Source organism: Centropristis striata, chromosome 17, assembly GCF_030273125.1.
Source record: "Centropristis striata isolate RG_2023a ecotype Rhode Island chromosome 17, C.striata_1.0, whole genome shotgun sequence".
In the NCBI taxonomy this organism is placed as follows: Eukaryota; Metazoa; Chordata; class Actinopteri; order Perciformes; family Serranidae; genus Centropristis; species Centropristis striata.
The window spans coordinates 6,933,618-6,959,306 of record NC_081533.1 but is presented as its reverse complement, the minus strand read 5'-3'; the positions used below and the strand labels follow the sequence as shown (position 1 = coordinate 6,959,306).

Here is a 25,689-nt window from a genome sequence, read left to right as displayed (position 1 = left end):
CATTTACGGTTAGGAGAGGTCAGAGTTCAGGAAAGGTATGCATGGGGGAGCAGAGGATAGGATGTGAAGCTTCAGCAGACAACAATACACACACATAAAGTTTGAAAGATCAGTGAGATGTTCAATCCCCAGATGCTTGGTTAATGGGTGGTAACCAGTGCATATCATTTCCAAATTGACCAATTGCGTTAAAGAGCCCACCCATTGTCCGGGATTTCGCCAAAATCCAAGAAGCTTTGTGTAACATCAGGGTTTTTGTAATCACTTTGTCCTGTGATGCCATTGGGGTCACTTGGCAGAGTCAAGCGCTGAGCATTGCATTTGGCTATGATTCTTTCAATAAATGGTTGACTTTATTCAATTGTCCTGAGTGTTTTGTAAACCAAGTTTAGGAAAAAGAACCCGGGTGAGAGGTAGAAGCTGTAAAAGCTTTACGCTCTAACAACGACGAGAGACTGATTGTTGAAGTGGAACAGCATACAATCATTTATGACATTACACATTCTTTTTATAAAGATAGATGGTCAGATCAACAGATCTTCCACGTCGGAGAGGCAAAGTAAGCTGTTTGTTGTTAAGGTTGTTGTTTACTTTATCACGGGATCTCGCGGTCTCCTGTCCGTTCAGGATTACCTCGTGTTCTCGTTATCTCGCTTGTATACAGCTTGCTCGCTACGCTGCCGTTCCACAGCCGTTCCGCGCCCGTTGGGAATTGACGCCGAGCAGAGCATGGAGCAAAACCACAGCGGAGCCATTACGCGACCGGTGGAAATCCCCAGAATGTTAACACTAAGCTAACTTCAACATGGTAGCTCACACTGTTTTGAGTGGACATTAGTTAGCGTTAGCCTGCTATAAGCTTATTGTAAGTCGCTTTGGACAAAAGCGTCTGCTAAATGACATGTAATGTAAAAAAAAAATGTAATAAGCATGTATTTACACCATGCACACGTTCAAACAGTATTATTCAACAGAAAAAAAGCTGTGTCAACAAGTTATTTCAGAGCTTTTGGGTACCTATTAAAAGTTCCCACAAAGATAACTAGGTTACAAGAGTTATTAGGGCCTCGGGGCAATCGCACTATTTTTCCATTTTTCTTAAAAAAACAAACATATGTAGACGTTCAGGAAGAACTCAGGACGCTCAAAGTGAAGTCGGATCAATGATAGGTATTATGGTTTTGCCAAAAACTCTTTCTGTTCGAGGCCAGAAATTCCACTCTGTCCACCTCTATTACTGAACATTGGCAGGTGTCAGTTAATTCTGTTGATTGCTTTGATCTGATTGCCTTTGATCTTTGATGTGATTACAGTTACAGATACACACACACACACACATGTGCGTAAGCACACACAGTCCTCAAGATACACATGCTTCCAAAACACACACGCACGCACGCACACACACACACACACACACACACACACAGGTAATGTTAATGTTTTAGTCACACACACACACACACACACACATTTTGAGGTTGAAGGGCATAGGTTGCTGTATCAATAAATACTTGAAAAGGAATGCTTGTTGTAGGTGTGCTCCTTGTATATACAGTATCATAACATTACTAGTATTAATTGTTTGAAATCTCTGAATAATCTCATCATAGTGTACACACACCGGCAGTAGCCCCCGTGGCCCTTTCAGAATTTCCCCAGAGGAAATTTTCTAGTTTTACATACTAACCGTTCCACTTGGAGTAAAGTTGTTTCCTGGTCAGAGTCCGTCTACCGCCGATGCCTGTGCAGAGTGTAGAGCACCGTGGACGTTACAGTTACAAGACGCTGGCCTTATCACGTGACCAGGTAGGTTTCTGAATTAGACCCCTCCCTTTTCTTTTCTTATGAATGTAAACATACCAAGTTATCTCTGCTAAACATGATGAGTGCAATGAATATTTTAGCTAAATAGTACAAGCAACTAATGTTGTTTAGTAATGACAGCAGGTTTTTACAAAACATAAAAGAATAAGTAATGATCACTCGGAAGTTTAATTAGAAACAAAATCTGGGTTTACAGTGCAGCAGGATAATAATAATAACAGTAAATAACGGAAGACAACAACATTTAATAGCCTCGGCTAGTATTCTGATTAAAGACTTTCACGGTCACAGGGTGTATTTATTTTAAATGATATTTTAATGATAAATTATGTAGTCTAAACATGTTTTGGTTTGTCACCATTAAAAAACAAAACACGGCAGAGTTTTATCAGCTCCAGGCATCAATACAATAGTCTAAGATCAATTCTCAGACTCAGACGTGTGGACTTCACGCTGACTGAAATTTGCATACACGAGCTGAGAGCAGACTGAGATCTGACTGTACCCTCCGCTCACGTCCACATTGATAAAAGCCGAGCCTTTTAGAAATGATCGTATGCCCACTTTCCGCTTACTTTCTGTCGTCCGCTCATTGATAAATGAATGTCTGTGTCTGTGTGTGTGTGTGTGTGTGTGTGTGTCAGTGTGTGAGGTGTGTGTCAGTGTGTGTGTGTTTGTCTCAGTGTGTGTGTGTCTCAATGTGTGTGTGTATGTGTGTGTATCAGTGTGTGTGAGAGGTGTGTATGCTCCACACATCTCCTCTCAGGCTGTTGGCGGCTCCCTGCAGCGTCCAGGTGAAGAAGGCGAGCTGCCGTCTAAATCGCTGCTCGTCAAAGCGTTGGGGGTCAGAGGTCAGCAGGGTCAGGTGCTCACTAAGTGCACTCAGAGTGTGGTCGCCACGGCCATGGATCACATGACGGAACGGCGTCTCCACCACTGACACATACTGGGACAGGAAGCAGTACTCCACCTGCAGGACACAGTAACTGTAGTATTAGTACTGCAGTGTGTGCAGTATTATTGCTGCAGTGGTTGAAGTACTAGTACCTTCATGATGCGGGTGCTGTAGCAGCGGGCAGTGCTCGGGTCGTGCAGGTCGCTGTAGTCGATCGCTCTCTGAAGAGTCTCAGCTGCTCGACTATAATCTCCCCTAGCACTGAACAGCCACTGAGGAGACAGACCTCTGGACTGGAGACAGGCAGACAGACAGGCAGAGAGAGAGAAAGACAGTAAGACAGACAGACAGGAGGACAGACAGAGTGACAGACAGACAGACAGACAGACAGGAGGACAGACAGAAAGAGAGACAGAGAGACGGACAGAAAGACAGACGTGTTTAGAGACAGAAGAAGACATATTGTCCCTGTCGTCTCTCAGTGAGTCACAGGGGCCGGTATTTCAAAATTTGTAATCCGGATCAGGATAATCCGGATAACGAAATCCTCCTTTTCTCAGTCATGGATCAAGGTGATCCTGCTGACTTTATCTGAGTATTTCAAAACATTGGCAGAGTGGATCACCATGACGTCGATGTGGGCGGATCTGGATTTCCGAATCTCGTCGTGCAGGGACCACCACTTTCACGTCAATAGTGTAAGTTTACCGTCATCTAATGTGTAGCGGTTTTAAGACCATACGAACGCCAACCAACATATCATGCTAGCCAACTTCTTGAATTGTCACCTAATTAAAACCAGGCCGCAGCGATCTCTAATTGAGACGCGACCGTGCTAACGGTAGCCAACTCCACTTCATTGACTTGTGTGTTAAGCAGCTAGCGGGCTAGCGAGGTAGCTGCTTTGTTGATTCATTTTACTCTATGGTTTAACTTATAAAGGAACTAACCGGACGTACATCATACCTTAACTCTTTAAACTAACACCAACTTTTTTAGAGTTTATTAGCGTTACATTATTGGCAACACGGCAGACTTAAAAAAAATCTGCTCCATGTGTACAGAGCAGGCTGCTGCAGTACTTAGGAAACGTAACGTTACACGGTACAAGTATTAACTATACGGGTCATTCAGAAGTGTCAGAATGTTCCAGTAATGTTGGTGATGTTGTCATGCTTTGTGTACATAAAGATATACTCATACACCTTCACTTTCTTCTACTTTCAGAGTCCACTCACGGCCATGGACCTCTCAGCTATTAAGGACAACCAGGGCCCTATGAGTGATGGAAATCCTTGGAAACAATGAATTGAATAAAGTTATTGAAACTGCTTGAAATTGTAATTGCATTACTATCATGCTATATAACTTGGCTAGTGACACAATAAGAAACATTTTTCATCCTAATTTGTCTCCCTTATATAGAAGACTCTCACTAAACATAATTATGGTCATTTATAGCAAAATATCATCTGATTTGATTAAGTAGAATAATCAGTTTGTACACAAACACCTTACTGCATGTTTTAAAAATCACATTCAAGCTATTTCCAGACATTTTAAAGGTACATTTTTAGGTTTCTGACAGAATTTGTCTTCAATAATCAGAAGCATGAAAATATACCTTGAAAGTGCTTCAATGTGCTGCATGATATATTTACAGCAATTTCAGAAAGTGGGGTCAAATATTTTACTATGCTTTAAATTTCTTTCAATTAGGCTACTTTAATTATTAAAAGTAAAACACTAACACTTGATTAAGTGAAATGAACATCTTGACTAAAAATATCTAGGAGAAGTGGAGCTGAGACTTTGTCAATCTAAGTGAAATCCACCTCTGAGGTGGGATCAGGATGATCCTGAAATTTTGGTACCAAGTTGATCCAGATATCTGCCTTGAGTTTTGAAATACCCAAATCCAGCCTTTTATCTGGATTCAAGGGAGGATTGGATTACCGGAGCGGAATCCTGATCTTCAGGATCAGGGTTATCTGGATCCGTGTTTGAAATACCCAGTTTTCAGATCAGATCTAGATTTAATCCTATCCGACCAGGATAATCCTATCTGATCACTTTTGAAATACCGGCCCCAGGTGATTGGTACCTGCAGCTCCGTGGCATGTTTGTTGAGCTGAGCACTGAAGTGCAGCACCGTCTGAGCGTAGGACGTGATTCGGAGCGGCACGATGTGGTCGTGGGCCAACCGCAGCACCATCTCCCCCACCAGCTCCCCGAGGCTCCGCCCCACCACACCGAGACGGCCACCCAGCACCTCCTGCAGGCGGGAGGGGGTGTCCAGTGGCGTGTTGACGAACGGGTATGCTCGCTCCTGGACGGACACAGACAGACCTGATGAGCTGCAGCGAGGCGGAGCGTCCCCGGAGCTGACAGATATGAACCACATCTGCTCCGGTTCTCAGATTGAATGTGAAACTCTGAGAGACGGAGGAGCATGGTGAGGCGTCCCTCCACAGCAGAGCATCACGAAGCTTACCTCGCTGAATCTGAGCTCCACAGCTGGAACTCCTGCAAACGCCGTGAAACTGTACGCTCCGCTGTTCAGGTAGAGCGGCTTCATACTGCGGAGGAAACATGACTGTTTGTTGTTTACTCTAACAACATGACTATTTATTGTTCACTCTAACAACATGGCTGTTCATTGTTTACTCTAACAACATGACTGGTCATTGTTTATTCTAACAACATGACTGTTCATTGTTTACTCTAACAACATGACTGTTCATTGTTTACTCTAACAACATTATGAGTTGTGACTGTGTGCTATGTGCCTCACATCCTCCAGCTGCCTCCCTCCCTCTCAGCCTGGCTGTAGATGGTCTGACCCACATGTTTGGGATGCTCCACCTTCACACATGAACCACAAGGTGACTCATCGACCCGTTAAACGCTATGAAACGTTAACACTGAACAACAACAATAACAACAACAGATCACCTGTCTGATGGCAGCTTCCAGCAGGTCGACCAGAAGAGGACTGGTGAAGGCAGACAGGACATCATCACCTGCAGGCAGACAGACAGGCAGACAGACAGGACATCATCAGACAGACAGGCAGGCAGACAGGACATCATCACCTGAAGACAGACAGACAGACAGACAGGCAGGACATCATCACCTGCAGACAGACAGACAGACAGACAGGCAGGCAGGCAGGCAGACAGACAGGACATCATCACCTGCAGACAGTCAGGCAGGCAGACAGAACATCATCACCTGAAGACAGACAGGCAGACAGACAGGATATCATCATCTGACGACAGACGGGCAGACAGACAGACAGACAGACAGACATGACATCATCACCTGCAGACAGACAGACAGACAGGCAGGCAGGCAGGCAGACAGACAGGACATCATCACCTGAAGACAGACAGGCAGACAGACAGGATATCATCACCTGAAGACAGACGGGCAGACAGACAGACGGACAGACAGACAAACAATATCACCTGCAAACAGACAGACAGACATTATTTATTTGATCTCTTTCATTGACAGGTTAAAGAAGGTCTCCTATGATTTGCTGGGAGCTGTTACCCATGACCGCCTGGTCCAGACTGAAGTAGGCCACGGCCTTCAGGTGCAGCATGGACAGGTAACCCTGAGGTCAGAGGTCAGAGGTCAGGTTATGTTGAAGTTTTCTGATTGTCTTTTGTTGGTGATGTGTTTCCTGCTCCCTGATTGAACGAACCTCCAGCCATTCAGTAGCTCCAACGTTCCCAAAATCTCCGGCGTCCCAGCTTACAAACAGCAAACTGCGCCTGGGACTGAAACCTGCAGAAAACAACAACAACAACAACTGAGCCCAGTAAGCTGCCGGGGTCCGGTGAATCCTCTTGAAATACTGCAAACACACAGCTCCTTTAGACACCACCGGAGGGCCCAAACACCAAACCGTACCCTGATCTGACGACTGTTGAAGAGACAACGAACCTTCATTTTTTTCCAAATGAGTCTTACCATTCTTGACCATTGCAGAGAAAGTTCGTGCCAGCTCCAGGAGGATCGCTGTTCCGACTCCAGACTTCACTGCTCCTGGACCCAGAGAGTCCCTCTGAGCTCCCAGAATGATGTACTGATCTGACGGATGGAGAAACTGGTAAATTCTTATTAGGGACAAGTTCGCCTTGTACGGTAAGGGAGTACCTCACAGGGAAACAGATTACCTAAGAGGGACATGGTTCATTAAGGTCACCTGTACGGTCAGGGAGTACCTGGGTCATCTCGGCCCTCCAGAGAGGAGAAGATGTTGTTGAGCAGGACTGGTGTCATGACGTTGTGAACTGACATCTTGACTCTTTGTCCTGAGCTGAACTCTGGACCGATCACACAGCGCACATACGGCAGCCGACCCCGCCATGTTGGAGGGCAGGACAAACCTGACAGCTGGCTGAGACATAGAGAAATGCGGTGAGGTCACCATAACACCTGAACAGGTAACCTGAGGGGGCAGGACTCACCTGAGCAGCTTGGCAGCTACAGTGGCACTGATTGGCAGGGCGGGGATAAGTGGCAGGCCGGAGGACTGGACAGGAGGGAACTGAGTGTGATTGACGGAGGGGAAGCCGGGGGTGAAGGGGTCACCTGACCCCATGTGGACCTGTGATTGGAGGACACAGAAGGAGATGCTGCTTGGTCGGGAGCAGTAGGACATGGAACAGGTGTGTTTCTGCGTTTGTGTGTGCGTTACATGTTCAGACACGGCGGTGTGTGTGTTCAGTCCAAGGCGTCGGGGGTCCTGTGGCAGGTCGGCGGGATCTGGGTAGATCAAAGCTCCCCCCGCCCCGCCCTTTTCAGCCAACATGACCTTCTCAGCAAAATTGACTCCGCCCCCGACACGCATCACCACCACACAACCAATCACGGACACGCCCGCGCTCTTCAGCCAGTTAAAATCCTCTGGACGGCCGTAGTTGGCGTAGACAACTCCGCCCTGCAGATAGAGAGAGAAAGACAGGTAAAGATACCTGCAGGTACCGTTGTGACCAACACATCCCATCCTGTCTCACCGTGGTACTTCCTGTGGCGCTGTAGGGACAGAAGTCAGACGGGTTCAGGGGAATCTGTTCTGAGGTCAGTCCTGCAGAGTCCACCAGCCACAGAGAGCTCCTCTGAGACCTGTACACACAAACACTCTGAACTCTCCATCATTGCTCTCTGACCTGTGACCTTTGACCCACCTGTGGGGGAACTGCAGCGTGGCGTACAGAGGCTCAGTCCAGGTGTGATCCATCTGCAGGGCTCTGAAGCGCCGGAGGACCTCTGAGGCCAGAGACGTTCCCCCTGAGGACCCTGGAGGATGATTCGCTCTGCTGATTCGACTGGCGGGACAAACACAGACACTGAAGCATATAATAATAATAATAATAATAATAATAAGTAAACTCTGCTCAGTGCATCATGGCAGCGAAGGTCTGTTGGTTTACTATAATGACTATAATTTTATATTATGTGAAATACTTTAGTAAAGAAAGACTCCGTGATGAAGCACCTGACTGTGTTGTCGATATCTTCATCCTGCAGCAGCCTCCTCATCATCGCCCGCAACTCTCCCAGGTAAAGCTCCGCCCCTCCTGCTGCAGGTCCTTTAGCCCCGCTCCCCTCCTCCTCCCCCTGCCCCCCCCACTGGGTGCAGTGGCACTGCCCACCAAACACAGCGTAGGCCAATAGGAACGCTGCAAGAGAGAGACAGACAAATAATTATTTACTTTATGATGATGAATTTTGAGTTTAACAGCTGCTTGGCTTCACAATTAAAGCAGTCCATGTATTACCAAGAGAGACCGATGAGACAGTTTAGGGTGTTTCAGTCTACACATGCACACCTTAAGGCATCTGAAGCGTAGGCTTAATTAAATATTTGTACATTGAGAAGAGAGTGTGCACAGGCGTCCGATACGTTCTCTCGTGGCACGGCACGAATGACCCCTTGCTATTTGATTTCCCCAAAATAAAAAAAGGATAAGTTAATTAATTACTTAGAAAACACAAACTGATTATTTTTGGGGTCATGGCCTAATAAGTTTGGGAACACTTGGCACACAAAGCAAACAAAAAATCCAGAAAACAGAAACAGACTAGGGATGCTCCGATCAGGATTTTGGGTTCCGATCACCGATTCGATCTTACTGAAATCAGTAGCCTATCTGCCAATCCGATATTTCCGATCACCGATCACAGCGTCGTAAACAACAGTTGAAGCATTTTATTTATTGTGTAACAAGTATTAAAATAGGAGATGAGAAAGTATTATGAATTGACAACAATCTGTTTTATTGCAGGGAACTTGCAACATTCCACTCTAGCTATTACTCTCTTAGAGAGACAGCTTACATAGACTTTATCATAAATCAAATCAAATACTTTTCATAAGTACAACATTGCATTCTTTAAAGCAGGGGTCTCAAACTCAAATTACCTAAACTTTGCTAAAAAAATCCAAACTTCTTTATAATTTATAATGAAAATAAATACATATATGTTAATGTTATGTGTTATTATAGTTATCATTATAATAGAAATATTACTAATATAACATACATGGAATGATTAAATGTTTTATGTATAAATGATTTAATGTGCAAACTTCCCGAGTAGTGTACTATTGAACTTCACTGCTCTGCCCTGTTCGGGACGTCGCCGAACGTCACCGGAAAGACCCGAGTAGTTCCGAGTAGACCTGGATGAACGACGAACAGTTCCGGAGGAATAGTTACCAGTTAAGTGCGCCGCTGCTGCCCCACATCCTCGTCGGTTACGGGAGAGTCAAACTGAGCCTAATCATAACTGTTATCACTTTGTGGTCGTTGTGTGTGAGTACAAGTTATTTGCATCGGTTGATTATTATTATTTGCTGTATAATGTACGTTTTTATGGATCTGGACTGGTCGCCATGTTGTGATGCGTGATCCTGCGCACTTTTATTTTTGTGAAACCTCACCGCAGCAAGTCCTGTACCTTGTTCCCGTGTGAACCAATTAAAGAGGATTAAAAAAAACCTCTCTGCAGTAGCTGCAGTTTTTCTAACAGAAAACTAAGACCAGACTGTCAACGCCAGCATACAAAATATAGTTTACAAACAACACGGCAGATAATAAACTGTCCAGCTTGCACAATAAGGGGACCTTCCACACACAACATGGTCAAGTGTCATTCATATGAAACTTGCGGGCCGCACTAACAGTAAACTTTAATATCAAGGTGGGGGCCACAAAATATCGTCACGAGGGCCGCAAATGGCGCATACGTGTGTGAGTGTGTGTGTGAGAGAGATAGACATAGCGCAGAATGCACTGCAGACAGACAGCCAACCCGTTCTCATTCCCAAAGCGTAAAATACCAATGATTTGTCGCACCCCTAGACGTATCATACTGACGCAAAGGGTACCCTTCCACATCTGTGCGAAACGCTCTGGGGATTTTTTATTTTTTCAGCATATCCTAAAGCCCCCCCACTCCCACCCCTTGATGACAAAGTTTTACTTTTTTTCAAACCTTGGAAATCTGTCCTAACAGATTCCCAGAGCCCTTTGAGTGCTCCGAGTGCGAGATGTGAAAAAATAAAACTTTGTCATAGAGCTAAACCAAATACATCACTGGAAAGGTCTTGGCCTGGAGAGTAACATATATCAATTTCAAGGTTCTATAATATTCTTGCTTTGAGATATTGACCTTTGAACCTTAACCCTGGGGCATATTTAAATGATTATAACTAAGAGACAAAAAGGGTTACAGAGATGAGACCTACTGTTATAGAAAGGTGTTGACATGGACTATAATGTGAGCATAGTCACTAAGGGGTGGGAGTGGTGAAAAAATAAAAAAATCCCCTATTGAACAAGACAATATTTAAAGTCTGATGCCAAAAATGTGATTGACATCCCCTCAAACCCCTGGAAAGCCACTAATTAAGTATTTCCAACTTCCAATTTTAGGGGAATCCCTGTTTTATTAAAAAAACTACAACTCCCTAGACCTCTCTTCAGTACTTATGTCGACACCAGTGACGTTTTGTAGTTCTTCTGTATTAGGGTTGTGAAAACCTATTTCTACCCAATATATCGAATATCACACACTGTCTAATAAATAATTATACTGTATGTATATTATCTATGCTAAAAAAAGACAACAATGTTTGTTTAATGAAGATATTTTAACTAAAACAGGAGAGCAGAGTCCGGGCCATTTACAGTGAAGCGTGATTCAATGAGATCGCACAGCACATCTGGTAGATTACAAAATAAAACAGATTTCAAAATAAAACACAGCGGATCGTGTTTTTCTGGCGAGATCTTCGCCACAAAGTGATTATGTACATTCACTGAGTGAATATTTAGAAAATAAAACATATATTTCTCGCTAGAAATTTAATCAAAATCCATTCTTATGCAGAAACAAAGTCAAAATATTGATTTTTTTTCACTAAAAATGAGAGAAATGTCCGCCAGCGGATTGCTGGAGCAACTGTTGTTGAGGATTGTGGGTAATGTAGGCCTTTCCGCTATCCAAAACAAACGAATAAAAGTTTATTTCTCAGAATCGAAGGAGAAAAAAAATGATACAGAGAGCCACAACATGAAGCTATTTTATTGTTGAATTATCAGTGAGACAGTGAGACTGTGTTTGTGTTGAGAAATGTTGACGATGTCATTAAAAGAAATCCTTAAAATAGTGAGAAAAATACTTCCGTGCACAGGGTCCTCGGTTCTCCAATCAGATTGTCGCTCGCAGCGTCATGTAGGGCAGTGGTTGGGTTATTATTGGAGTGAATAGACGGCTGTAGCCTCTGCTCTAAGCGTTTCTCAGCGCCGCGAGCGGGTTTATATTGGAGTCAATTGAGAACCCAGAGCGTTTCACACAGATGTGGAAGGGTAACCTTTGCGTCAGTATGATACGTCTAGGGGTGTGACAAATCGTCGGTATATTACGCTTTGGGAATGAGAACGGGTTGCGACAGCGCAGCACTAAAGAATCAACATTAATTCATTATAACACAAATCTATCTATGTGTGCTGGTAGATTAGTTCTCAAGCGCTGCCGTGTCGCTTGCATGCATTGGATCTTTTTTTTTTTTTTGCCCGACATTCTAGCCCGGGCGCTACAGATTTCAGGCCGGGCGGGGTGCCTGGCCAAATAAGGTCTGCAGGAAACCCTGGTCTATGTGTGTGTGTGTGTGTATCTATGTCAAAGTCAAAGTCACTTTATTGTCAGTTCTGCTACACGTGTACACATCCAGAGAACTGAAATTACTTTTCTCTCAAATCCTCGTTTAAAACAAAATACACATGCTATATACAGAACAGAAATAAAATAAGCTACAAAAATATACAGACTAAACATAAAAGGCAAAATATACAGGCTGAATAGTGCAAACGGTTGTAGCTTATCTAGCTGTTAAGTGTCTTAGTGTCAGAAGTGTCAGTTCAATTATTAGTGCACTGAGTTTGTGTGCAGGGAGGGGAGGGAGGGCAGATAGTTCAGCTTCCTGATAGCCTGGTGGAAGAAGCTGTCGTAAAGTCTGCTGGTCCTGGCCCTCAAACTCCTCAGTCTCCTCCCTGGTAGCAGCAGACTGGAGAGGTTGTGTGACGGGTGAGTGGGATCACCTGTAATGCAGAAGGCTCTGCGTGTGAGGCGGGTGCTGTAGATGTCCTGGAGTGAGGGGAAAGAGACACCAACGATCTTCTCCGCTGCTCTCACGATGCGCTAGAGGGTCCTGCGACAGGAGGCAGTGCAGGAGCCGTACCACACAGTGATGCAGCTGGACAGGATGCTTACGATGGTGCCTCGGTAAAAGGTGGACATGATGGGGGCTGGGGCTCTGGCTCTTCTCAGCTTGCGCTGGAAGTAGAGACGCTGTTGAGCTTTCTTGGCCAGTGATGCAGTGTTGTTGGTCCAGGAGAGATCCTCTGAGATGTGCACACCCAGGAACTTGGTGCTGCTCACCCTCTCCACAGCCGCACCGTTGATGTTCAGAGAAGCATGCTGGGTGCGCTCACTCCTGAAGTCTACAACAATCTCCTTTGTCTTCTCCACGTTCAGAGGGAGATTGTCGACACAGCACCACCTGGCCAGGCTGCTCACCTCCTCTAGTTTGTAGCCGCTCGACGCACTTCATCAGGATGGGAGTAAGTGCAACCTAACAATAGTCATTGAGGGAGGAGGGAGATGACTTCTTCGGTACCAGAATGATGGTGACGGTTTTGAGGCACGTGGAGACAACAGCCTGCCTCAGGGAGATGTTGAATATATCTGTGAAGACATCTGTGAGTTCCCCGGCACAGTCTCTCAGTATACGACCTGGTATGTTGTCAGGACCCGGAGCTTTGCGTGCATTGATCCTGCTGAAGGCCCTCCGCACTCTCTTCGGGATGCGTGAAGCATGCGTGAAGTTTAGTCCTATAAATGCTCTTCTGCCAACTTCAAGCAGAAATTTATGGCAGTATGTTCACTTTGCAATAGTTAAGAGACAAAATATGCGAAAACACTGTTGTATCAGGAGAGAGAGAGAAGCCGCAGCATCTGCATATGTAGCAATGGGATGTTTTTACACTAGATTATGAACTTTTATTTTGATGTTTTTAGGATAAAGCGGAGAACTTTTATTTTGAAGGTGTAATCTGGGAATATTTGATTTTGCATTTGTAAGGGGTAACTTCCTGTTTTTATATTTCATTTTTACAAGGGATTGTGATGTTCATGTGTGGCCAAAATATTTTCTGTATAATTTGGATATACACAGAGGCTATTACATGTAAGTTTTAGTTAGTATTTTGCCCTGGTACAAAAGTTAAATAAATGGATTCTCCCGTTGTGGACGGGAGTTATTTTCCCGCGTTGTGTTCGCTCTGTGTTTTGGGACTCTGAAAGCGAAAGTATGTATTTTTCTGCTCCGCTATTTTATTTATTTTACTTTACTTTAATACTGTGTATATAGTATCTGTTCCTTATCATCGTTGTTATTGAGAGAAGTGAGGTTTAATGATGTCTTGTGTTGCAATTTTCATATATTCTGTAATTTATTTTTACGCCATACACTGTAAATAACTGTTAGTCCGACACACTGAAGTAGAGTGAAGGTGTATTGTCAAAAAGACGCCATTCCTCGTGCAATGAAAGTGTTGTTGTTGGTTGATAAGTGGTGACAAAAGGAGGGGATCTGTATTGCTCACTACTGTAATGTATTACAGGTATGTGCATTTGCATTATATTTATTTCATTTTGGTCCGAAAATTGCACACTGTTATAAAAATGTCAATACTGTTTTGAATGAAATGTATTATTGTTATTGTAAATATTATATTTCTCTTACTCTCTCTGTTTTGGGACTCTGAGAGCGAAGGTGATGACAATAGGAGGTGATCTGTATTGCTCACTACTGTAATGTATTACTTCCCTGGGGCATCCTACCAGTTGGACGTGCCCGGAACACCCTTTAACGGGAGGCGCCCGGGAGGCATCCTTACCAGATGCCCAAACCACCTCAGCTGACTCCTTTCGACGCAAAGGAGCAGTGGCTCTACTCCGTGCTCCCTCCGGATGTCTGAGCTCCTCACCCTATCTCTAAGGCTGAGCCCAGCCACCCTATGGAGGAAACTCATTTCAGCCGCTTGGAGGTGCTGACTCTCATCCCAACCGCTTCGCACTCGGCTGCAAACTGCCCCAACGAGTGCTGGAGGTCCCGGCTTGATGAAGCCAAAAAAACCACATCACCTGCAAAAAGCAGAGATGCAATTCTTAGGTCGGTAGGAGGCCCCAGGGAAGACCCAGAACACGGTGGAGGGATTACATCTCTCTCCTGGCCTGGGAAAGCCTCGGGGTCCCCCAGGAGGAGCTGGACGTTGTGGCAGGGGAGAGGGACGTCTGGAATGCCCTGCTTAACCTGCTGCCCCCGCGACCCGGCCCCGGATAAGCGGAGGAAAATGGATGGATGGATGTAATGTATTACAGAGAATGGAGACCATGAGAGAAAAGAGGAGGAGCCAATAAACAAGCTTCAATTATCCCGTCGTTGTGGTGTCCTTAATTACCAACAAAGAAATTCAACACAACGCAGAGTGACACCCGCTACACACACGCCACCATGCGTCTCCAAAAAAAAAAAAGGTGTGTGTGTGTGTATGTGTGTACCAGCAGTGAAGATGATGATGATGCTCACGCACATGAACACCACAACTTTCCGGTAACCATGGCGATATCGTTGTACCAGAGCTGTGATGTCACTACTCGGCCCCGCCTCCTCCTCCTCTGACATCACAAACCTCAGAGCCCCTCCCCCCTCCTCCTCCTCGGCCCCGCCCCTTGAGGGAGTCAGAAGAGTCCTGATGGTGTCCATGGCGTCCTGCAGGGACATGCTTCAGTTTATTCAAACGTTGTTGTTAAATTAATAAATATAGATTAATAAGATAAAATAGGTAATGTTTATAGGAACAAATGATAATAGAGATTGAAATAATGATGATATTGATAATAACTAGATCATTTGTAAATAAATGTTGAGTGTTGGCTCTGGCCTGTGACTCTCAGCCATACATTATTGAAACTGCAGAGTAATTTTCAGTACATTATCTCTACCGCAGTGACAGATCAAGCTTTCAACATGTGTTTGTTCATCTGAGAGAACAAATAGGCTGTTTCCTCCAGCAAGTGCAGTGTGGACGCCACATGGCATAGTTAAAACTCTGTACTATGTTCATCTATGTTCCATTTTGAACTGTTTTCAAAATGGAAAAGTGGAGGAAGTAATGTTAGATAATAAAGCAGGTGTTGGTGTGTGTGTTTGTCTGTCTGTCTGTCTGTCTGAAACTAGTGTAAAACTCATCAGTTAGTGTGTAAAACTGATCAGTTGGTGTAAAACTTGTCAGTGTATAAAACTCATCCGTTAAGCAGGTGTTGGTGCGTCCTACGCCCAAACTAGAACTCTGACAGCTTTACCACACCAATGTGAGGGAGAAGACACATTTTCCTACGTTTCTATGTATAAATTAATTCTGTAGATTGGCATCTGCAGCCTCGAGCGCAGTTCCTGAAAACTGTTTGCAGAAACCCTGCTCTTTCAAGCACACTCAGCAATAATACTACTGTAGATGAGACATCTCACTTGTAGTCATGAAATAAAAATATCAACTAATAAAAAGTCCCAGTTATAATAATTAATCCTGTCAGGATCATTATTGTATTTTCATGAATTCAATTTATTTCCTTTTTTGTCTTTTTTTTTGTTCCAAGCTTTATTTAACTATTATTATTTTTATTAGTATTATTAATATAATTATTATGAGTTATAGTAAACACAGTAGTGGTGATAATTAAGTTAGTATTATTGTAGCATTTAAATAAATTCTATTGTAGTTTATTGTCATATTTTCTCATTATCCCATCCACTGAAACTGTTCATATTTTACCGTCTGTGATTAGCTGCTCGCGGGGTCGAAGGTCAGCATGTTGTTTGATCTGTTAACTTTATTAACAGCAGAGTAAACACACTCACACACTCATGCACACACACATGCACGCACGCACGCGAACACACACAGTGTTTATCAGATGGTACATTAAATCTGAGGGGTCATTGATCAATGACAAGTAGCAGAGATTCACCTCACCTGTTTTCTTCTGTCTGTCCCTCTGTCTGTCTGTCTGTCCGTTTGTCTTTCTGTTTGTCTCTCTGTCCGTCTGTCTCGCTATCTGTCTGTCTCTCTATCCCTCTGTCTGTCTGTCTGTCCATCTGTCTCTCTGTCTGTCTGTGTGTCTCTCTGTGTATCTGTGTCTCGGTGCTGTGGGATTGAACTTCAGCTCGGCCAATCAGAAGCAGCGCTTCATGATCACATGACCTGCTGTCACACAGTCACAACTGATCAAAATAAAATAATTAAACATGAATTATAAACAAATAAAAGCAATAAAACAGGAGTTTTATGTTTTTATTGTTGTTGTTTCTGACTTTATAAATCGCAACAAGATTCTACATGTTTTTTTGTTGTTATTTTAATTAAATAAAAAACAATTAATAACTACTATTAACTATTAATAATAATATTCATATTATTAAGTTTTTCTTCTGTAACCATTATAATGTTTCTGCTAAATAAAAATATTTCATCTATTTTTTTGTATTTATTTATAATAAAGCAACAAAGGTGAACTTCTTTTTGGATTTAATGTAGTCAGAATAGAAGAAAAACTGATTTTTCAATTATTTATTCATTTATTTTATGTATGTGCGGTTAAATATAATAATTATATGTTGGAATTTTATTCCATTTTTTGTGTAACAATGATATATTGTTTACTTAATTATCTTCAGTTTGTAAAAGTAAATCTGTTTATTGTATTTTTCATTAAAATACAGGAATAAATCTTTGTTTAACAATAACAAATCATGTAAAGGATACTTATTATAATCATTTTTATTATTATTATCATTATGATTATTATTATTATATTTGATCAGATGGCAGGTTACAGTTTTTATATTATTATATTTCATATTATTTGTTTCTGAAACCATTAAAAAAGTTTCTGCTGAACAAAATCTGACCATTTTTAATATTTATTTATTTATTATTATTTTATAATAAAGGAACACCTTTCAGTGTAACCATGAAGACATCAGGCTGTTCATCTCGGCCTCTTTAATCCCATTGTTTGTCTCTTACCTCTTAATTTAATTCTTTTTTTATCAATTCTGTTCAAGAAATATCAAGCCTGTTCACTGCACCTGACCGTGTTTATCATCCTGTCAATTGCGAACAGCCTGTTTTTTACATAACTGAGATCTCTGAGAGAGATGTAATAAAAATTATTTGCTCTCTTAACAAATTTTTTAAAACTTCACTCAGAGACTCTATGCAGCTGGTAAATCTGTCCATCAGGCACTCTGTTGTCCCGACGAACTGGAAGGTGAGCATGGTGAATCCAATCTTCAAATCTGGAAGTAAATCTGAAATTAATAACTACAGACCAATCAGTATTCTTCCTGTCATTTCCAAAGTAATAGAAAAATGGGTGGCCACACAGTTAGTAAAGCATCTCAATAACGGTTATACAGCATTACATCCGATGCAGTTTGGCTTCCGGACTCACCATTCCACAGAGTCGGCTATAAGTATGTTTACTGAAAAAACCAAGTGTCTCCTGGATAGGGAGACACTCCACACGAGACACACGGCTGTGTGGGAGCTGTTTTCTTAGACCTTAAAAGGGCCTTTGACACTGTTGACCACCAAATACTGCTAACTAAGCTGTCGAAATTTAATTTCTCTACACAGGCCCTCAACTGGTTCAAATCATATCTTGCAGATAGAAAGCAGTGTGTGGTGGTCGGTGGTGTCAAATCCCCTTACCTGGACTGTCCAGTAGGGATCCTTCAAGGATCCATACTTGGACCTATTTTGTTTTCTTTATACATTAACGATTTTTTTGATGTCTGTAAGGGTATCAATGCACAGTTGTATGCGGATGACGCAGTCATCTTCACCCCTGCGAAAAGCATAACAGAGGCCACTCAAATACTCACAACAGCAATGGCTCATGTTCAGGACTGGCTCACTGACTCATGTCTTTCTTTAAATGTTAAAAAAAAGCGTCTGTATGTTCTTTGCTAAAAGGCTGCAAAGTATTGAACATTCTGGTGTCTTTCTGGGAGGGGAGGAACTTGCTTTGGTGAGCGAGTTCAGATCAACCTGGACTCGACACTCTCATTCAGGAAACACATCAAAAAAGTGTCTAACTCTGTCAAATACAATCTGGCAAATTTCAGACAAATCAGGAATTCATTAACAGCCAGTGCAGCTTTGATGTTTTTACACTGTATGATCTTCTCACACATAGACTATTGTTTAACAAGCTGGTCACTGGCATGTACAACAGCACTCAAACCCATAGAATCTCTCTATAAAAAAGCCCTGTAGAACCTGATAATGTAATAAATTCCCGTTAATGTAATAACCCCGTTAATGTAATAAAAATCTGCACTTGAGTCCAGTGAAAATGTAATAAAACCTGATAATGTAATAACTTCCCAATAATGTAATAAAGTGCATTTCCCAATAATGTAATACACATTTAACCAATAATGTAATAAAGTATTACATTAATGGGAGGTTATTACATTATCAGGTTAGCCTTCATTTCGCTTCCTCCCCCTGGCTGCGCCTTGAGATCCTGTCCATGAAAACCACGAACAGAATCGGAGACAAGGGGCAACCCTGGCGGAGGGAACGTGTTTGACGTTGTGCCGAGTATGCGGATACAGCTCTCACTTTGGTTATATAGGGACCGGATAGCTTGTAGCAACAAGCCCCATATTCCCGCATTACAGCCCGCAAGACTCCCCGAGGGACACGGTCGTAGGCCTTCTCCAAGTCCACAAAGCACATGTAGACTGGATGAGCAAACTCCCATGACCCCTCCAGAAGTCTCGCAGAGAGAGCTTCTTCCACGGCCAGGACGGAAGCCGCATTGTTCGTCCTGAATCTGAGGTTCGACAATCGGCCGGAGCCTTCTTTCCAGCACCCTGGAGTAGACTTTTCCGGGCAGGCTGAGAAGTGTGATTACACGGTAATTGGAACACACCCTCCGGTCCCCCTTTTTAAAAATGGGAACCACCACCCCGGTCTGCCACTCCACTGGCACTGTCCCAGCCCTTTAGACCTTTAGACGTTGTCTAAACCTTGTTGTCTAAACCTTGATGTCCAAACCTTGATGTCTACACCTTAATGTTTACACTTTGATCTCTAAACCTTGTTGTCTACACCTTGATGTCTACACTTTGTTGACTACACCTTGATGCCTACACCTTGATGTTTAAAACTTGATGTCTACCTTAATGTCTACACTTGTTGTCTGAAGCTTGTTGTCTACACCTTGATTTCTAAACCTTGATGTCTACACTTTGATGTCTAAACATTGATGTCTACACATTGATGTCTAAACCTTGATGTCTGCACCTTGTTGTCTAAACCTTGATGTCTATATCTTCACGTCTAAATCTTGATGTCTAAACCTTGTTGTCTAAACCTTGATGTCTACACCTTGATGTTTACACTTTGATCTCTAAACCTTGTTGTCTCCACCTTGATTTCTAAACCTTGTTGTCTACACCTTGATCTCAAACCTTCTCGTCTACACATTGATGTCTAAACATTGATGTCTACACATTGATGTCTAAACCTTGATGTCTGCACCTTGTTGTCTAAACCTTGATGTCTATATCTTCACGTCTAAATCTTGATGTCTAAACCTTGTTGTCTAAACCTTGATGTCTACACCTTGATGTTTACACTTTGATCTCTAAACCTTGTTGTCTCCACCTTGATTTCTAAACCTTGTTGTCTACACCTTGATCTCAAACCTTCTCGTCTACACATTGATGTCTAAAATGTGTTACCTACACCTTGTTGTTTACACTTTATTTACACCTTTATTTCTACACCTTGATGTCTACACCTTGCAACCTACACCCTGTTGTCTAAACCTTGATGTCTACACCTCATTATGTACACCTTGTTGTCTACACCTTGATGTCTAAACCTCGATGTCTACACCTTGTTGTATACACCTTGATGTCTTAACATTGATGTCTTAACCTTGATGTCTACACCTTGTTGTCTAAACCTTGATGTCTACACCTTGTTTAAACCTTGTTGTCTAAATCTTGATGTCTACACCTTGTTGTCTACACCTTGATGTCTAAACATTGCTGTCTAAAACTTGTCTACATCTTGATGTCTAAACATTGCTTTTTAATACCTACCTTTCTAAACCTAATTAATGTCTGTTTGTTTGTTTTATCCATCTCAGATAGCTGTGCTGTGACATCACAGCTCAAACTGACTTCAGGAGAAATTGTTTGATAAAAAATACTTTTTATTTCATTAAAATAAACATCAAAACTTTCTGTAAAACAAACATCACATTCAGACTGAAGGTGAGCTGACTCAGCCTCCTCCTGTCTGTGTCCAGGTGAGCTCAGTCGGTCCAGGTGAGCTCAGTCAGTCTAGGTGCAAACAGGTGAGCTGCAGAGGAGGAGTCACTCTGGTCATGAAGTCTCGTTCTCCTCGACTGAATCTCTTCATCTCTGAAACAAGCAACGAGATTCAGCAGGTAAGACTCAAAGACTCTAAGACCCAAAGACTTTTAGCTGTCTGCCTGAAATGTTGTAACCTGCATCCTTGATGTCTATACCTTGTTGTCCACAGCTTGTTACCTCACCGTGTTACCTTCACCTTGTCGTCTACACCTTGATGTCTAAACATTGTTGTCTACATCTTGTTGCCTTCACGTTGTTGCCTTCACCTTATTGTCTACACCTTGTTACCTGCACCTTGTTGTCTACACCATGTTGCCTTCACCTTGTTGTCTACACCTTGATGTCTACACCTTGTTGCCTACACCTTGTTACCTACACCTTATTGTCTACACCTTGTTACCTGCACCTTGTTGTCTACACCATGTTGCCTTCACCTTGTTGTCTACACTTTGATGTCTAAACCTTGTTGCCTACACCTTGTTGTCTAAATGTTGTTGCCTACACCTTGTTGTCTACACCTAGTTGCCTACACCTTGTTGTGTACACCTTGATACCTACAAGGTGTTATCAATACCTTGTTGTCCACACCTTGTTACCTACACCTTGTTGTTTCCGTGGTATGCATGTAATAATAATAATAATAATAATAATAATAGTAATACATAAAATTATAATAGTAATTACTAAAAATAGTAATAGTAATTATAATTATAATCTCAACTAAGTTGAGATCTCTGCTTGCCATACACCAGCAAAAGTTGGTATGAGACTAAAAACAAGGGATTGGAACAAATGATTTTATGAAGAATGATATATTACAAAGTTGATGTGATTTGGTGATTCAACTGTTGAGTTAAAATGCAATAATGATTAGTAGAACATTACGTGTGGTAACTGAAGTAAGCATAAGAAATGTTGATGTATGATATTAATTTTGATGACTGTGTTAGAAAGGAGTGACAGTTAGGGCGAAGCTAGTAAAGAAAGGGGAACTGAAAGAAGGGCGAAGTTGAGCTGAGACATGTTGAGACTTGTCGAACGAACGGACATCATCAAGAAAGAAGATTTCCAATTTGACGGTGAACATGAGAGACGAGTTTTTGGAGAATAACCATTCCAACACCGGTCGATAATGGATTAAAGGATTTTTCTTTCTGAGTTCTCACTGTTTTCTGGATTACAGTATCGGTTAAGGATTACTCCGACTTTGGACAAAGTGGAGAGCCTCGGCTAAAGGCTGAAGTTCGGACAGTGCATTTTAGTTGCTTGGCCAGGCAACTTTGCCGTTTTCCTCTCCAAATTTGATGGATTACAATTCCAAGCTACAGCTTCATTTAACACAGGCAGTTAGGGTATAGGGTAAGACAAATCAAACAATAATCATTTTTATTAATGAGGTTTTTGAATATTTTATCTGTAATCAGTTTTTGGATCATTTCATGCTGTATGCTTGCACCTTGCTATATTATCAATAAATTCTCATTTGCATTTAAAGTGAAGTAGTGGACATTAGATTTTTGAATCTTTTGGTGTTAATAGGTTGTGTGTTGAAACAAGGTTCTTATTGGTTACTCTAGCCGAAGAAATTAAACTTATCCTTGGGGCTTGTATTCCTAGCCACTAAACAAACCTAGCAATTCACCAAGTGCATAGATCAGTAAGAGGAGAGCTGCCATTAAACGTGCGCGGCTAGTGTGGTATCTGTGATCAAGGGTTATTCAACAGGTGCCATTCTAGATTGAGCAGGATAGGTGTCCGCATTTAGGCAGTTAGAAGCTAGGCGAATCTCCTCGCCACCAGCTGATATAGTTCCCAAAATACCTTATGAGATAATATCCACAGGATAGGGAATCAGACCCTTTAGTGGAGAGCTGGTCCAGAAGTCCCTTTTCAGGGCATTCTCGGGGATCAAACACTGTGTATGGCTTGTTGCTTTTTGTTTCTCTTTTCTCTTTCTGTTCAGGTACTGCCCATTCCCTCTCGGCCTCAATCAGCTGTTTAGCTGATTGACAGCGGCCGGGTGTTTCAGTGAGGAGAGTGCTCCTGCAGGCAGTGGGTCGTGGTGTGCGGTGTGGTCATTTCTGGCCGACGTTGTCTTGTTCTGAGAAAGCCTTCTCTTTGTGTTAAATGCGTTTTATGAATAAATCCCTGTGATTGCAGATGGTCCTATGTTACTTTTGGTCTTTGCTTTAATTGTTGCCTCCCTATATTCCCCCAGATTAATTTCTGCTCCATCAGGGTCGTAACATAAACAGAGATGAGAGATTCAAGTTCAGGTCTTGTAAGATATTTTGAAAAGGTGGGTTTTGAGTTGGTTTTTGAAGGCGTGGAGGGAGTCGGAATTGCGGATGTCAGTAGGGAGGGAGTTCCAGAGGGTTGGGGCAGCAGTGGAGAAGGCTCTGTCGCCAACGGTGCAGCACTTGGTCCTGGTGATGGGGGTCAGTAGGTTGACGTCTGAAGATCTGAGGTTGCGGATAAGGGAGTGACATTGGAGGAGATCTGTGAGGTATGGGGAAGCAAGTCCAGGGAGGGTTGAGGCTGACGGAGGAGGAGGTGGCAAGCTGGCTGTGTATGTTTTCAACTTTTGAGTGAAAAAATGATAGAAAGTTATTGCATTTTTCTGGGGTGAAGGAGAGTGAGATGTGGTCCATAGGTTTGAGGAGCTTGTTTATAGTAGAAAACAGAGTTCAGGTGTTGGAGGAGCCAGAGTGAATGATGCCGGAGTAGAAGGTGGAGCGGGCTTCGTTGAGTGCTGACTTGTTATTGTATTGTATTGTACAGTGAGTCCAGTTTTCTTGTGTAGGCGTTCCAGTTTTCTGCGCTGTTACTTTAGTTGGTTCAGGAGTGTACCAGGGGGCAGAGTGAGTGAATGAGACATTTTTTGTTTTTATGGGAGTGTGGTTGTACAGGTTGACGAGGTCTATTGGAGTTGGGTTTTCAGGGAGGGTGGAGTCAGCTATGGTGTTGCATATGCATATAGTATAGAGAGGAGTGTTGGACAGAGAGACTTGAGGTTGCGAAAGGTTATAATGTGGTTTTGTTTGGGTTGGGGGCTGGGAATGTTGATGTCCATGATGATGGTCAGGTGGGCGGAGATGGTGAGGTCTGTGTGTGAGAGGTTGTCAATATTGAGGCCAGAGGAACAAATGAGGTCCAGAATGTGCCCACGGCGGTGGGTGGGGAAATTTACATGTTGGGTGAGGTTGAAGCAGTTGAGAATGTCCAGAAAGTCTGTTGTACTTTTACAGTCAGGGGAGTCAATGTGGATGTTAAAGTCACCTAGGAGTAGGATGGATGGGGAGACTGAAAACAGTTGCGTGAAGAATTCTGAGAAATCTGACAGAAAGTTTGGGTTGGGTTTGGGTGGACGGTAGACGATAGCAATGATGAGGGGTTTTGTACCGGGGAGTTTAAATGCCAGATGTTCAAAAGATGGGGCAGCAGTGATGGAAAGTGGCCGAGGGTTGAGGTTTTGGCAGTGTATGGCTGCAATTCCTCCTCCTCGGTCCTTAGAGCGAGTGTTTTCCATGTATGAACATCCAGGAGGGGTGGTTTCGTTGAGTGTGAGATATTCCATGGGTCTTTGCCAGGTTTTGGTCAGACAGAGGAAGTCCAGTTGTTTGTCAGTGATTAATTCATTTAAGATGAGGCTTTTATTGTTGAGGGATCTTGTGTTGAACATGACTATTTTCAGAGGCTTTTGTTTTGAAGTTTGCATGGAGGAAGTTGCTACCGGCCGAAGGTTGAAGGCATTCACGTGGTGGTTCACCTGATGACGTGGTGAGTTGTTGTGGTGACGGAATGAGGAAGTGCAGGAGCTGTCGCGGTCCAGAGAGATGTTTCCTGCAGTGGAGTTGTAAATAAACTTGCGAGTGTTGAGACATGAGGCCTCAGGTGAGTCTGAAGAGAGTTCTTCTCACCTTCTGATCTCCGGTTGTTGAGTTTCCTGCAGGTGAGACGAAGCTGACGACACACGATGTCACTGCTGCACACACACAACAGGAAGTGCAGGAGAGGGTCGTCAGAGTCACACACCTGAGAGAGAAAGAGACAGGTAAATCTCACACCTGAGAGAGACAGACAGGTAAATACACACACCTGAGAGTGACAGACAGGTAAACATGAAGTGGTACTGACCAGGCTCCGACCCCGGGGGTACACTGTGACTTGACCTCTGACCCTGAGCGCTCTCTGAAGCCCCTCCCACTGAGAATCAGCCAATCCCAGCAGAGGACGGACCAGCACACCTGAGAACCAGACGTGAGCCTCACCTGTCCCGTCATCCATCACCAGCCTGAAAACACAGGTACACTCAGTGCACACAGGTACACTCAGGTACACACAGGTACACAGAGGTACACAGATATGAAAGTAAATGTAGTATAAGTACACAGTATTCTTACTTTGCTTCGGACTTAAAGATGGACGATGTCGAACGACACTGAGAGCTGGAACAGTTCTGAGAGAAGGAGAGTTCATTAAAAGAACAGTAGAACCCAGTAGAATCCAATAGAATCCACCTGTGCGTGGAGTAAAACCCAGCAGAACCCACCTGTGCATACAGTAGAACTCAGTAGAACCCACCTGTGTGAGCAGTAGAACCCAGTAGAGCCCACTTGTGCACACAGTAGAACCCAGTAAAACCCACCTCTGTGTACAGTGGAATCCAGTAGAACCCACCTGAGTGTGCAGTAGAACCAAGTAGAACCCACCTGAGTGTGCAGTAGAACCCAGTAGAACCTAACTTTGCGAGCAGTAGAACCCAGTAGAACCCACCTGTGTGAGCAGTAGAACCCAGTAGAACCCACCTGTGCATAAAGTAGAACTCAGTAGAGCCCACTTGTGCGTACAGTAGAAACCAGTAGAACCCACCTCTGTGTGGAGTAGAACTCAGTAGAAACGACTTCTGTGTGCAGTA

The 25,689-nt window shown here is 43.2% G+C and overlaps 2 protein-coding genes across 4 annotated transcripts in view; both read right to left on the bottom strand.

Annotated features, from left to right (window-relative positions):
• Nucleotides 1-1,982: 1,982 nt before the first annotated feature.
• On the bottom strand, nt 1,983-16,501 carry tfr2 (transferrin receptor 2). Of its 3 annotated transcripts, none has more exons than XM_059355022.1 (17): nt 16,345-16,501; nt 14,870-15,080; nt 8,235-8,418; nt 7,924-8,064; nt 7,753-7,861; nt 7,434-7,676; nt 7,204-7,343; nt 6,958-7,133; nt 6,704-6,823; nt 6,435-6,517; nt 6,281-6,344; nt 5,678-5,745; nt 5,517-5,587; nt 5,217-5,301; nt 4,827-5,051; nt 2,875-3,015; nt 1,983-2,797 (listed from the first exon to the last, which is right to left on the bottom strand). In XM_059355022.1, the coding sequence occupies exons 2-17, from the start codon at nt 15,072-15,074 to the stop codon at nt 2,549-2,551; spliced, it is 2,304 nt and encodes a 767-aa protein (XP_059211005.1). In that variant the 5' UTR covers nt 15,075-15,080; nt 16,345-16,501; the 3' UTR covers nt 1,983-2,548. The 3 variants fall into 3 exon arrangements, 2 of the variants coding, with proteins under 2 accessions (XP_059211005.1, XP_059211004.1); XM_059355021.1 differs by having other exon boundaries at nt 16,144-16,497; XR_009395982.1 differs by lacking the exon at nt 5,517-5,587 and having other exon boundaries at nt 2,659-2,797; nt 16,144-16,499.
• Nucleotides 16,502-20,599: 4,098 nt separating this feature from the next.
• Nucleotides 20,600-25,689, bottom strand: part of ctc1 (CTS telomere maintenance complex component 1) — a 70,086-nt gene continuing 64,996 nt past the window's right edge. Inside the window, exons 20-23 of the mRNA XM_059354312.1 lie at nt 25,175-25,230; nt 24,909-25,065; nt 24,692-24,806; nt 20,600-20,819 (exon numbers count right to left, since the gene is read on the bottom strand). Of these exons, the coding sequence (XP_059210295.1) occupies nt 20,734-20,819; nt 24,692-24,806; nt 24,909-25,065; nt 25,175-25,230 (414 nt within the window). The 3' untranslated portion in view covers nt 20,600-20,733. The remainder of the gene's footprint in view (nt 20,820-24,691; nt 24,807-24,908; nt 25,066-25,174; nt 25,231-25,689) is intronic.